Source organism: Dromiciops gliroides, chromosome 1 (genome assembly GCF_019393635.1).
Source record: "Dromiciops gliroides isolate mDroGli1 chromosome 1, mDroGli1.pri, whole genome shotgun sequence".
Classification (NCBI taxonomy): domain Eukaryota; kingdom Metazoa; phylum Chordata; class Mammalia; order Microbiotheria; family Microbiotheriidae; genus Dromiciops; species Dromiciops gliroides.
In genome coordinates this window covers 700188599-700203637 of record NC_057861.1, presented here as the reverse complement: position 1 = coordinate 700203637, position 15039 = coordinate 700188599, and the positions used below count along the sequence as shown (strand labels likewise).

Genomic DNA, 15039 nt, shown 5'->3' with positions numbered 1-15039 from the left:
TTAGATATATACATCTTTTCTTCCCTGATGGAATGAATGGAACCTCCCTGAACAGGAACTTGACTCTTACTTGCTTTTTCTTTTCTTTCCTTCCTTCCTCTCTGCTTTCCTTCTTTCCATTCATAGGGCCTGGTACTTATTAGCCACTTACTAAAAGGTGACTGGTTGATCATTTTTTCTCTCCCTCTGTAGATTAAGTTTTATAATATAACTCTGATCTACCGTAAGAACCAGTTCTCAGCCAATATTGCAACTTCAGTAAACTGAATACATGAATCATTTACTTGTGAAACATTGAGGGTTGAATCAGTATTTTTGGAATAACAGCTCCTTTGGTTATTCCTCCTTTAGAATAGACAAGAAAACCTTGAAATCTGGTTCTTGTATCCTCCCTAACGTAGGTTTAACCAGTGAGTCACTTTGAGTATACACAAGAGTTCCAAATCCCCTGAACTCTTGTGGGTTAGGTAGGGGTGGGGGTTAGAATGGCTGTTGGAGGGCAGGAGCAAGTTCTTGGGCACTTGAGTGATTCTAGGAGCCCTCACTGATTTATAAAAAATGTTGTGGGGAGGATCTTAAAATATAGTCCAAGTAATCTATAGCTACCAGTCTGTAGATTCCTTTTTACTCCGCTTCACAAGTCAACTCTTATTTGTGGTTTTTCTTCCATTTTAGGGTGGGTAAGACCTCACTTATGAACCAGTATGTGAACAAGAAATTCAGTAATCAGTACAAAGCAACAATAGGAGCAGACTTTCTGACAAAGGAAGTAATGGTGGATGACAGACTAGTGACGATGCAGGTAAAGCAACTTCATGTACTATTGGTCTTTAGTGATGCCCTACCTTTTCCTACTCATACCTGTCAGATCTCACTACCGAAAGGGATCAAGAGAGCCTAACAGTTACATCAGCCCTTCTGTCTTCTGATGTAAACGAATACCTAGCATACTGGATGCAAGATCTACTTCTACTCTGGTGTTTCTGCTTGTAATCTAGCTTAACTTCAAAGTGTTTTAAGGGACCAGGTGTAGGGTCTCTTGATCCCTCTAAAAAGAAACTGCCTTGAGGGCAGCTAGGTGGCACAATGGATAGAGCACCAGCCTTGGATTCAGAAGGACCTGAGTTCAAATCTGGCCTCAGACACTTGACACTTACTAGCTGTGTGACCTTGGGCAAGTCACTTAACCCTCATTGCCCAGCAAAAAATAAAAAATTAAAAAAAAAAAGAAACTGCCTGGTTAGCAGTTGTTCAACACATTCCCAAGTGTAGAAAGTTAAGGGCAGGTGACTCTCTTACCTAGGAGGCAGTTTATCAACTAGTCCTTCAGGTTGTTTTGTGGATAAGGACAAAACTCTCCAGGCCAACTTCAGCATTGAACAGGGTAACCTACCTACACGATCCTCCATGATGAGGTTGGATTAGTTTACAAGAATGCCTTAAAAACACTTCGTGGTAGGCCTGCTTTAAACATTTCTCAATGGGATTACAACCAAGAATCACTTACCCAGCAAAACTCAGCATTATCTTTCAGTGGAAAAAATGGGACTTTAATGAAAAAGACTTTCATATATTAAACATTTCTCATCACTTTATAACCTGGTTCTAAGCTCTTCACATTGTAAAAATATGACTACCTGGAGAGCCACCAATTCACTGGTAATGTTAGATCTACCCAGTCACTGTGTACCTTGACTGTCCCAAGAGCCTTCTAAGTTCTCTTCTCCTGCCTGATCTCTTCTTCCCCTGATGGTTAGTTAACCTGTACGTGTAGACTATATTACATATGTGGGATAGGGGGTTGTTTTCCAAAGATGACAGCCAATTATTATCCATGTACAGTCATCACTGCAAAAGCCAGTATAGAACGACAAGTTCTTTTTCTCTCCAAGAAGTCTACCCTCATTCCTTAGAATATTATGGCTGGCTAATCTGTAGGCTTTTAAGTTATGCTATTTTTTTCTTGACAATTAGGTTGAATTCTTTAAGCTGCTTCTTCTGCCATCCCTGCTTGTAAGTTATCCCACCTTATTGCTATTGAGTTGGCAACATTTCATAATTATTATTTGCCCTGCCACTAGGTGTTAATAAGTACAATTCTTGGCTAACGGGAATGAGCCAGATGTATATTATGTGATGAACCAATTTCTTTTAGTTTGTAGCTTGATGCTGTATGTCTTCTAAGTCTCTCCAGAACATGTTAGCTCTTACTGATCTCTGAAGTCCCTTTTAGCTCTGATTCAGATCATGCTGGGGTTTATCCTAGCAGTGTGTACATTGGCGAAAAGTGTGCTAAGTAGCAGAACTTAGGACCTTTCAGGCCTGGGTTTATTTCAGTAGTCTGAAATAATATATGTAAGGCTGATGCTGACCTGCTATAGGATTCAGTTTTCATCAAGCTCATTTGTCTACAACATAATTGCATAGAGGAGATGTTTGGTAAGTGCATATGGTAAAATCACCAAGTACTGATTTTTTTCCCCTTTTTTTGGCAAAGCCACACAATGCACTGTTTTTAAAAGTCTTGTGTATTGTAGAAGGCCAAAATAGCTCAGTTCATAGGTTAAACCCCTGAATAAAAGTCATGCTATTATTGATTCAAAATCCCTTTTGACTAATAGCAGATATTAATAGTAAAAATCCCTGCCTATAGCCTTATTTTCTGCTCATCAGAATTATTAATGGAGCATTTCTCTCCCAGACTCTAAAAGGAGGTCTTCTGTACTTCCCATAGAGGTGGGTACAGATGTATCTGATTTCTTAGCTGTGGATTATGATGCTTCTAGAAGAATGGAAAAATTTCAGAAGTTCATCTAATCCACATTTTAGTGGTATACCAAGCAGCATAAGAGGTTAAATCACATCCCTTTGTGTGATCTCAAGCCTGGTAGGCATTCTGGCTTGGTGGGTTAGTGCCAGAGGGCCAGATGAGAGAACTAGGGGCTCATCCACAGGCCTTCCACAAAAATAAGTGGTTGCTTTTGCCCGGTAAATTGAAGTTACAAACTTTATATCTAGAGATGTTTTGTCCTTTCATCAGGTAAGCATGACTGTACCCAGGACAGGGACTTCTCTCTGACAGTTATCAATGTTGTCTCTTTCCTGAGAGACAAGAATAATTGTGCATCTTTGTGCTTTAGCTGAACAACACACGTGCTGAGGATTGAGCTCCTTGAACTGGGTTATTGCATTCCAAGGATTTTTGGTTTTGTTTTTTAGTTTCCATTTATTTTCTCTTCTGCCCCCAAAATCTCTCCCCCTCAGGGCCATTTCATTTGCAAATGTTGCACATCCTTTTTTTTTTTTTTTTTTGGCTTGAAGTTCTTAATCACAGTGTCAGCATCGATCGGTGTTTTTTTTCCCCTGGGTGATGGTAATAGCAACAGTAGTCATTTTGTGTTCTCCTTTCTTCTGTTCCCCAACTGTTTGTACTGTCCAATGTCCTATCAGACTGACGAATAACCCTTTGTCTCCCAAAGATCTGGGACACAGCAGGGCAAGAACGGTTTCAGTCCCTTGGCGTGGCCTTCTACAGAGGAGCAGACTGCTGCGTCCTGGTCTTTGATGTGACTGCCCCTAACACATTCAAAACTCTTGACAGCTGGAGAGATGAATTTCTCATCCAAGCCAGTCCCAGGGATCCTGAAAACTTCCCCTTTGTTGTATTGGGAAACAAGATTGACCTAGAAAACAGACAAGTAAGTAATGGGCCCCTCTCTCACTTGGAAGGTGAAAAAAGCCTCAATTTTTGAATTTTTAAACTTGCACTATGTGAAGTAGATAGAGCAAACATGTTGATTAGAGGAATCTCCTGAGGCAGCAATACCTGGGTGAAAGGCTTCATGTTCAGAGCACTGAAAGGTCTTTGGGTCTTGCCTTTTATGCCTAAATGAAGTGGGGGCAGCCAGGGTCTGTCCTCCAGAAGGAGAGGGTCCTCATGTGTCCAGCAGTTGGGCTTTTGCAGGAACCTGCCTAGGCGTGAGCCATGGTACAAACGCAAGGCACTAACTAATGGAAGTTACGTTCTTGGATATGATCCCACTCTTGGTGCTGGCTCACTAAAACCATCAGGGAAATAGCCCATTAGCCTCAAATGAGAATTGCTCACCAATGATACCTGACAAGGCTGGTAGTAAGTGTCCAAAGCGGGGTCCGTTCAAGCAGCGGGAAGGAAGTGGGCTTGGTAAATACCCAGGGAGTGTCAAGCTTTTCTGGTTTCTCACTAGTTTTCATGTCTTGATTTATGTTGAGCCTCTCCTCCTACTCCTAAGCAGAGGCAGCTTTCTTTCCCAGAGAGGCTATGCCAGGAGAGTATGGCTCCTCTGGAGCTTTAGGAAGCTCAGCAGTGGGCCTGAAATAACACTGGCGGGGCAGGAAAGAGACCCTCGAAACCGCTTGGCTTCCATTGACTTCCTAAGAACATGAAGGCTGCCAGACAGAAGATAGTTAATGGTAGCAGCTGGTGTGGAGTCTGTAAAAGCTCTTTTGTGGCTAATATAACTGATTAGACATCACGTAATAACGAGAGAACTCATTAAAGCTAGAAACTTTATTTGAGCTCACTCTCCCATACACCTTAGAAAACTGTCACACTCCAAAAGTTGAAACTGATCTCCACAATAGATTTGATGAGTGCACTTTCTCTTTCTCCTGCTCCTGCTCCTTTGCTCCCTCTTCTCTCATCATCCATCCGTCCATCAGTGTTGAGCCTGTATTTTAATCACTTAAACATACTTCAAAACCTTTATGATGAAGACCCAAGCCTCATTTAGACCTTGCCTTGCCTCTGCTTCTGACAGGTTGCCACAAAACGAGCACAGGCCTGGTGCTACAGCAAAAATAACATCCCATACTTTGAGACCAGTGCCAAGGAAGCCATCAACGTGGAGCAGGCTTTCCAAACCATTGCACGAAATGCACTTAAACAGGTAAGTCTCGGGGAATGATCTCTCTCTCTCTCTCTCTCTCTCTCTCTCTCTCTCTCTCTCTCTCTCTCTCTCTCTCTCACACACACACACACACACACACACACACACACACACACACACACACACACACACACACGACTTGGATAAGGGATATATGGGTTTCACCAAACTGCTAAAAGGGTCCATGACACACCTGAAGGTTAAGAAGCTGATCAAGATCAAGTACAAGCTCCTTGGCTTTTGTCCCAGTATTTCTTCCACCTTGCAAAATTTCTGTTGTCTTAAAACTAACACAGATGAGCTGCTACCTCCTCTGTAAGACCTTTCTAGAACTCCCATCCTGTGCCCCGCCTCCTCACCATGCAGTGCTTACCTTCCTTTATTTCTGTGTGTTGGGCTTGTTGGATGTTAACTCCTTGGGGGAGGGTAGTTTTGTGTTTGGTATTTGTCTCTCCAATGCCTATCAACTAGAATTGTTTCAAAGTCCCTTACTCTCAGAAAGCGAAGAATTGGAGGGGGGCAGGAGCAGGAGCAAATTGCATTCACAGGGAAGAATAACTTAAAGTAAAAGTGCTATCATGCAGAAGATCAAGCTTCCTTCTAGACACCTGTAAAAAAATTCCACCTTTTCTGTTAGACTACACAGAAGAAGTCGTTACTGTTTATCTCAGTTGGGCTTTTGACAGAGGTTACCGGGGGCAGGTTCCTGAAAACAAGTCTCTTACCATGTTTTTTCCCCTCACTGTGACTTTGAATGCTTCTCGATCACCTTTCTTGTCCTTTGCCCCACAGGAGACAGAGGTGGAGCTGTACAACGAATTCCCTGAGCCCATCAAACTGGACAAGAACGACCGAGCAAAAGCTTCTGCCGAGAGCTGCAGCTGCTGAAGAGGTGGCGGGCGGGGTAGAGCACAGAGCCCTTCACAAACCAATATCACACTTAGGCCTTCAGACACAAGCCCCCTCTCCTGTTCAAACAAGAAATCAATTCTCCCATTTCCAGCTGCCAAAAAATGTCACCCCGATCTGCCACGAGCAAACACGATCCCATTTCTGTACACAGCTCCATGGGTGTCAGCCCCACCACATCAGCTGTTCTGTGTGCTAGCAGGACTGTTCATTGGTGGAAAGAGGTAGTTCTGATGTGGGCTGGACATTGGAAACACTTCCACTTGTCCGATGGAGAAAAACTGTTGACAGTTAATCTGTGTATAACTAGTTACCTGGTTTTTTAAACTGTCTTATTTTTTTCCTCCTCCTTGTGAAGGCTGCACCTGGGAAGGCTGGTTACCCATAGTTCATTGCAAGCTCACACCCAGTTTAACTAGGTGGAGTTTTGTATGTATCTGTTAATGCTTGTTACTTTTAACTAATCAGATCTTTTTACAGTATCCATTTATTATGTAATGCTTCTTAGGAAAAATCTTATAGTACATGTTAATATATGCAACCAATTAAAATGTATAAATTAGTGTAAGAAATTCTTGGATTGCGTGTTTAAGTCCTGTAATGCAGGTATGTAGGATGAGGGGAGAACTTTGTTCTGGATTGCAGAGTGCTAGCAATACAGAACTTTGAAGTCCAACTAGAGGCAGTATTCTGTACAGTAGAAGCAAGAATTATGTAAGCCTTTTTATTGAAGACTTAAGAGCCAAAAAGCTTTTCATCTCCTTGGTGGGGGGGAGGGAGGGGTTATCTAGTTACCTTTCTGTGTCTAAATTTTAAAAGGGTGATTGGCGTAATAGACTGATGTGTGCAATGGATTAATGGAGACGATTTGCAGGTCGTAAACTTCTTCCTGTTTTTTTTCCCTGCTCCACATTTTAAAACCTCCACTGAATCAGCATTCTACAAAAGTCAAAAAAAGGAAAATCTACAGATCTGTTCTAGTGATTTTACCTTTGTTCTAGCAGGCGCTCCTTTCTGGGTTGTGGTGTTCTTAGGCTAGAAAACTTGTTCCTCCTCCCTCTCCTGCCCCAGTATTGCCCATATTACTGTTTCTTTGGTATGGAGAAATTTACAGGTTAGCTCCCCTCCCTAGTATCTGTTCCTGCATTGTAGCTTGCTTACATGGAGCACTTCTCCCTATTTTCCAGAGGTCTGCATTCTAGGGTGTGGGCTGAGTTCTTCTGTAAAGAGACGAACGTGATGCCAATAAAATTTAACAAGAACAATGACCATCTTGTTTCTCCCTGTCTTTATTTCCCCCTCCTACCTCTGGTCTAAGTAGCTAATAAAAATCACTTCAGCTAATTACTGAGCAACTTAACAAGCAAAGAGATTATCCAGGTCTGCAGTTCTGGACACTTCCATGCACAAAGGGTCTTCTCATCTCTCCTTCCCCCCTCTCACCCTGCTAAACAAATAAACATAGAAATAAGTTATTTGTGAACTTATTTTTAGGCTGATGTGGGAATAGTACATTATAGAAAATGGTATTAACCTTCTTAGTGGTTCTCATTCAAGCTGAAATACTGATTATATTAAGCACAGATACTATGTCTCTGCCTTCATGGGGTTGTAATGAAACTGGGTATAACACCTCAGTCCCATTGCTGGCAGGTCTTGGGTTCTTAATTTGTTACTACAACCCAAATAATAAAAAGAACAGGAAATTTTTCACCAGTCTTGCCTGAGGTTTTGGCCTTTGTAATTTTCTAATATGATTAGTGGAATCTTTTTTACATATCCTAGTCTACTGTAGTCCAGTTTCACTCACTCAGCATTTGGTTTAAGTGTCTACCAGACTTCTTTAAAAAGACATGGAGAGAAGGGCAGCTAGGTGGCTCAGTGGATGGAGCACCAGCCCTGGAATCAGGAGGACCTGAGTTCAAATCCAGCCTCAGACACTTGACATTTACTAGCTATGTGACCTTGGGCAAGTCACTTAACCCTCATTGCCCCACAAAAAAAAAAAAAAGAAGAAGAAGAAGACATGGAAAGAAATTTGGAGATAGACTGCAATGTATATTATTGTTAGCACTCCTTGAGTTTAGATTCATAGCTGAAACTTAAACCCCTTCTGGTAAGAACTGGAGTGTAATGTAGTGGAAGGAGCCTAAGATTGTGATTTCTCATCTCCATCACTTCCTGTTCAGGGAATTCCAAAAGTTAACACCCTGAATAACCTTGAACAAATCCAAGGGTTGTTGTGAAGATCAAATAAAATATGTTGGGTTGGCCCTTAGGCCTCTAGTCAAATGGTATGTATTGCTTCAGTGACTTCCCTTGGTCAGCTGGTCTTTGCTGGTTTGTATGTAAGCCTCTTGTGTTCTCAGTGCCTTTAGCGTCCTTTATTTATTTATTTTTGGTGAGGCGATTGGGGTTAAGTGACTTGCCCAGGGTCACACTGCTAATAAGTTTTAAGTGCCTGAGGCCAGATTGAACTCGGGTCCTCCTGACTCCAGGGCCAGTGCTGTACCCACTGCACCACCTAGCTGCCCCTCTTTAGTGTCCTTTTGATCACTGATTCTTCTATAAGTTTGTATTCCTAGCCTTTCACTGTGAAGTAGCCTCTACCAGATGGTCTACATCCTGGTCTGTGGTCACCCTCTTTTCATTATGCAAATACAGTCCATTTGTTTATCTTGCTACTTGTAGTAAGAAGTTCCCACTTTGGACTGACAAGTTCTGATAGCATGCCAACCTTTTTTTTTTTCCTTGGCGGAGCAACGAGGGTTACGTGACTTGCCCAGGGTCACACAGCTAGTTGGTGTCAAGTGTCTGAGGCCAGATTTGAACTCAGGTCCTCCTGACTCCAGGGCCATACTCTATCCACTGCACCACCAAGCTGCCCCTGCATGCCAACCCTTTTGAAGACTGCTCAGGGCAACTTAAGTGTGCTCTTATTCAGCACATCACACTCTTCATGCTTTCTTTTCTTTTTTTCTTTTCCTTTTTTTGAATCCCCCTCTTTTTTTTTTTTTAGTGAGGCAATTGGGGTTAAGTGACTTGCCCAGGGTCACACAGCTAGTAAGTGTTCAGTGTCTGAGGCTGGATTTGAACTCAGGTCCTCCTGAATCCAGGGCTGGTGCTCTACCCACTGCGCCACCTAGCTGCCCCTCATGCTTTCTTTTCATGAAAAGGCTCTGTTCTGTCCTAAGTAGAGAGATAGTGATACAACCATAAGTTTGTTAGGAGAGGGTATAGATGTTGCCGCGGTTTTGTTCTACCGATGGCTAGATAGAAGGAAAAGACTTTTTCACTAGTTCTCACATCTTATCCCTTACTGCTAAGTGTTATTCAGTTGAAGGGAACTGATGTTTCTATCCTACATGATGTGGAATCATCACTGAGCTTCCTGCCTCTGGATGGTTATTGGAAATCCTTCGAATGGCCAGTATCCTTTCCTTCACCTTTTTTCTCCTACTGCCCACAAAAAAAAAAGCATCGCTTTTTCAGAAACCCTATCTGCATTATTGCTGTAGCTGCCCTTTCATTCATTCAAGACTAGTGATGGTCTTGGGAATGACAAGTCTAGACTACTGAACATAAACCCAAATGAAACAATATGATTTTATTTTCTTCTTGTTACATTCTAACAGATCACGTGAAATTTGGTTAACCCCACCTTATGAGGACTAAGGAGGAAGCTGTGAGGACCTGCTTGACTTTAGGTTTATGAGCAAATCTCACTGTGAGCTTGTGTGTCTGAAGCTGGATTTGAATTGAGGTAGATTGCTGACACCAAATCTAGGATTCTCCCCAGTGCCCCCCAGCTGTCTCTATTATAGACACCAGGCCGGCTGGTGTCCCCTGTGATGACTTTCTGAGAAGACAGACAGCAGTCACACCAAATGGGCAGGCATGGAACATGTGCCACTCAGTTACTTTGACCGCTGTTGGGGATGACCATACAGTGATTCAGTGGAACTGGGTAGCAAGAGCCTTGAATTCCATTCTGGTGTGTGTGCATGTGTCTGTGGGTAGGTACCAGTGCAGAGGAATCACAGGAAAGTCATATAAATGAGTCAGGTGGTGATGGTTGGTTTGGGTTCTTTTTCAAAATGGAGGCTGAGGGGAGAGACTTAGCAAGGGGAGGAGGAGGCAGTAGGTGTGGAGGAATCTTTCAGGGTGAGAAGGCCACAGAGATGAAGTGGCCTTTGTATATTTGCAGTGCCTGGTTTAGGACAGCCAAGGTAATAGGTGTTCTCAACATTTTCCCATCAGTTTCTTCCTCTCCTTTGTTAAGGGTTAAAATTCTAGCTAAACTGTCTAAAATATCTAATGAGTGGTCGCCAATAAATTATAAGCTTTAGCAAGAGTTAGACTTTTAAGCATTTATTAAAGAGAATAAGAATTTGGTAAAGAGAGAGAGAAAAGCCTAGATTCCTGTCTATTAAAGGGAGAGCACATTTCTAGCTCCACTCTCCACCAGAGTCCAAAGGAAAGAGTGTGAGACCGAGCGCCAGTCTCTTCCTTCCTCCTCCCACTAGCCCGCCTCACTTCCTGACGCCAAAGAAAAGACTCCTGGTCTTGCCCTCAAAGACCTTCGCTTCATGGGTGGAACTCTTCTACAGTAAGTCTCCAGCAGGTGGCGTCATTCCAATCGTTACACCTTTTAAAGATTTCATTTCTTTCCCTTTCCCTTTGCCTGCATAAGGAGATTAGCCCCTTTAGCACAGAGACTTGAGATTTGGGGTTAGGATGTACCTTCTTGTTTTTACTGTTATAATAAAAACCAATTCTAGAAGTGCCCCCTATGTAAATCAAATTAAGTACTGTATAAAGGTGAGGTTATTACTTAGCTTAAGCCACTTGGCACAAATAAGGCATTTAAGCCATCTAGGTCAGACTTGTTTGGTGTCTTTTTATGCCACAGGTTTTTTTTTTTCCCAAACATCACTCACCACCACTACATAGTGAGGCTTTCCTTATAACAAGAACATTTTAGCAAAACCAATTGACTGGGTGGCACAGTGGATAGAGCACCGGCCCTGGATTCAGGGGGACCTGAGTTCAAATCTGGCCTCAGACACTTGACATTTACTAGCTGTGTGACCCTGGGCAAATCACTTGACCCCAACTGTCTCACCAAAAAAACAAAACAAAACAAAAAAAACCAATTGACTAATTAACTATCCCTGACAGTATATGCAACATTTTGTGACCATAATCCCCAAATCTTTGTGCTAAGAGGAAGGAAATATGTTTGACCATCTCTTTTCCAGGACCAAGATTGGCATTTACAATTAAGATGAAAAGGGGAGGGGGGATGATACTGCATTAATATGCCAGACTTTGTGATTCCAGTTTATTCCCCTGCAAAAAAAGTTCTAGAGGAATATTCTGGTACAATTTCAGGCTGTAGACAAGTTGGAAGATATCTTGGAGAGATTGGGATTCATCACTCACTCTCCCAGGCAATCGTTTAACTTTTGCTGGTTTTGAGCCTCTTCAACACCGCCTTGAGAGGATGCTCACTGTTATCCACTATTTGACCATAGGCTATAATTGAACCACTCAGGTGGCTGGTTGACAGAACCAAAGGGAGAACTTACAGGGATCCTAACAGTCCCCTCAAGATACGCAGGCTACGTCTTCCTTCCCCATCCCCACCCCCCCAGTCCTAAAGATACTAGAAGATTAGAAGATGAGTTTCCCAATTCCCTTATATTCTTCCTGCAGGTCAAACGTTACCATTTCCTTTTGTCCTTCTACGGATGATTTCTGGAACCCTCAGTCTGCCCTCTGGACATGCTCTTATTTCAAAGCTTCTTAAGCAGTGGGTCAGGATTGTGTAATTGAATGTACTGGGTCGCCCAAAATTTGGCAACAGTAAAAGTTTATATATACCTGTTTTATATACCCATATAACTAGGGTCACATAAAAATTTATCAGGTGAAAAGGGACTCTGAGTGGAAAAAGTTTAAGAAGCCCTGCTCTAAGGGGCAGCTAGGTGGCGCAGTGGATAGAGCACCAGCCCTGGATTCAGGAGGACCTGAGTTCAAATCCAGCCTCAGACACTTGACAATAGCTGTGTGACCCTGGGCAAGTCACTTAACCCTCATTGTCCCGCGCCGCCCCCCCCCCCCAAAAAAAAAGCCCTGCTCTATTTTATCTAAATTCTAGACTCTAGTCGTTCCTCCCTGCTCTGGAGTTGGCCCTATCTTGCAAACTTTACTGAGGTTTGGGGTCTTCTGGAGAGGGATGTTTCTAAATGAAATAGAACGAAGTCTAATTCATAGGATTTATTAAATTTGCATTGGCCCACAACTAAGCTATGCTTGTGAGCTGTTCATTCAAATCTTTCCCATTAGACTTGAGGGGAAACTTGTGGCAACCTCATGTAATGGAAAGAGCATTAGACCTAGAAGTTAGACACAGCACAGATCCAGACTGACATTAGCTATATGGACTTGTAACATTTGCTTTTGTTCTTCTACAAAATGGGAATAATTCCAGTGCTCAGTCTTTTGCTTTTTCTTATACCACCTAAGTCACAAGGTGATTGTGAGAAAAAACATGTCATCCTTATAAAGCAGGCTTTAAATATGAGTCATTAACTGCTGAAGAGTATGAAAGAATGAAATATCAGGGCAGGGAGAAGTTTTTCAGTTCAATCCCAATTGAGAGCAGAAAAAGCCACCCTTGAAAGGAGGTGCAGTGTAGTTCACATCAGAACTTTGATGCTTGAAAGCAAAGTCTTCCCCGCTGACATTAGCTAGAGCTATCATCATCTCTTGGAGCCTGAAGTACCTTCCTCACAGTACTGTCGTACCACAGGCGTGGGTGACTGCCAAATTTGCCATCAAATGAGGGAATTGAGGCCTGACTTGCCCACAGTTACACAGTTTGCTTGGGCATCTACAATTCACAGAACATCATAATCTCAACAAAATACATATGGAATGACAGGTGTGATAGTGCCAAGAATGACTTGCCCACTAGAAGTGGCATAAAAGACATGTACAATCAAAGAAAGCTAGAGCCAAGTGCCAGTGATAGGAACAAAACGTGCATCTGTGTTGGGGGAAGTCGGGGGTAAGCAGGGCAAGAATTGCACAAGACCAAAAGGTACGAATAGGATTTAGCTTCTACCGAGGGGATACCCACACAGATGAAATCAGGGATTCATCTTAAGTATCGTCAGTGTCTTAAAAAAGGAAATGCGTTTCTTTTTCTTTCCCCATAAGGGTAATAACTCAGAGGAATGAATGAATGAAGCATTTATTAGATAGCAAATATTTAATAAATGCTTCCTGCGTCTATGTGCCACGCACTGTGTTGAACACCAGTGCTTCTTGGCAAGCAAGCTGTTCCTGCCCTTAGAGCTTACATTCTGATGGTAGATTCAGACATCCATCAGGCCAGGGGAGACATGTCATGTGCTGTAGTTTGGACATGGCTTAGAAGTGATGTGGATTCCCGGGTTTCAAGCCAAGGTGAGTCGAGAGCTCTCCTACTGGAGCCTGGCGTCTGAGGAGCAACGCTAGGGAGAGGGTTGCTAGAGGGTGACTGGCTTGTAGTGCTTGTTGTTGTTTGTCCTTTGTTCTGGCAGAGGACCATGATGTAAGGGTGATGTCATGACTTGCACTGAATTCGATTTAAGTGAGACAGGGCTGTGCAAGGTCACCAGCCTCTCTCTCCTTCAAAGCCATCTGGGTCCTGTGGCAAGGTATATATCAGGATGACTGGAGATGGCCTCAGATGTTTAAGGCAGTTGGAGTTTAGTGACTTGCCCAGTGTCTGAGGTGAGATTTGAACTGAGGTCCTCCCCACTTCAGGGTCAGTGCTCTATCTGCTGTGCCACCTGGCTGCCCAGTGCCGGTAACCACTTAACTAGGTGCAAAATCCTGTGCTAAACCCTAGAGATAGAGACAAAAGTGGGGCTGTCTTTGCCTTCAAGGTACTTCTGATGGGAGAGAGAACATATAGGGGAGTCACTGGGATGGTGAATGTGTCCACCAGGCAGTTGGTTGATGAGTATTTTCCAGAATGATGTTACTATTGATGTAATCTGGGGGTGGGGGCAACAGCAAAAATGGCAATGGATGGCTAGAGGAGTTTGCATCCACTCACCAATCAAGACTGATGCGTACCTGGCATCGGGATCTGGGTTCAAATTTCACCTATGATGCATGCTGCCTGAGTGACTTTGGCAAGTTACAAACTCTTTAGACCTAAACTTTTCTCTTATAAAATGAAAGGATTGGACTAACCAGGTCTCGGAGGTCCTTCCCTGCTCTAGATTAGCTGATTTCAACTGGACAGACAATTGACAGCCTTTTGCCAAAGGCTGTGTGAGACTTGGAATCAGGAGGGTTGAATTCAAATCTTGCCTCATTAAAAATCGTATGGCTAGGGGGCAGCTAGGTGGTGAAGTGGATAAAGTACTGGCCCTGGATTCAGGAGGACCTGAGTTCAAATCCAATCTCAGAAACTTGACACTTACTAGCTGTGTCACCCTGGGCAAGTCACTTAACCCCCACTGCCCCACAAGACAAAACAAAACAAAAAAGAATCAGAAAAGTCTCAGGGGCAGCTAGGTAGCACAGTGGATAGAGCACTGGCCCTGGAGTCGGGAGGACCAGAGTTCAAATCCGGCCTCAGACACTTAACACTTACTAGCTGTGTGACCCTGGGCAAGTCACTTAACCCCAATTGCCTCACTTAAAAAAAAAGAATAATTGTATGGCTTTGAGCCATGGAACTAAAGCTATTACTATCTATTTTACAGTCTCAAAGCTTAAGTGATTTGGGTGTGTCCAAGGGAGGCCTCCAAGCCATCCATGTCACCAAGGGTTAGATGGTGACATGGTAGGGGTCTTGCAGTATCTGAAGGGAAGGGGCAGCTAGATGGCGCAGTGGATAGAGCACCAGCCCTGGAGTTGGGAGGACCAGAGTTCAAATCCGGCCTCAGGCACTTAACACTTACTAGATGTGTGACCCTAGGCAAGTCACTTAACCCCAATTGCCTCACCAAAAAAAAAAGTTCAGACCTGGCAGTATCTGAAGGGCTGCCTTGGGGAGGAGGAATCCAATTTTTTTCTCCTTGGCCCCTGAGGGAAGAACTAAGGGCAATGGTTGGAAGTCAGAAGCAACTCGCTTTACAACTGAAATTCCTCCCCAAGTGGAGTGGGATGCCTCAGGAAGTAGTGACTCCCCTGC

The 15039-nt window shown here is 43.2% G+C and overlaps 1 protein-coding gene across 1 annotated transcript in view; it reads left to right on the top strand.

Moving 5' to 3' along the window:
- Window positions 1–7106, top strand: part of RAB7A (RAB7A, member RAS oncogene family) — a 66919-nt gene extending 59813 nt beyond the window's left edge. The window contains exons 3-6 of the mRNA XM_043971432.1: window positions 676–802; window positions 3480–3698; window positions 4800–4928; window positions 5721–7106. Of these exons, the coding sequence (XP_043827367.1) occupies window positions 676–802; window positions 3480–3698; window positions 4800–4928; window positions 5721–5816 (571 nt within the window). The 3' untranslated portion in view covers window positions 5817–7106. The remainder of the gene's footprint in view (window positions 1–675; window positions 803–3479; window positions 3699–4799; window positions 4929–5720) is intronic.
- Window positions 7107–15039: the final 7933 nt, after the last annotated feature.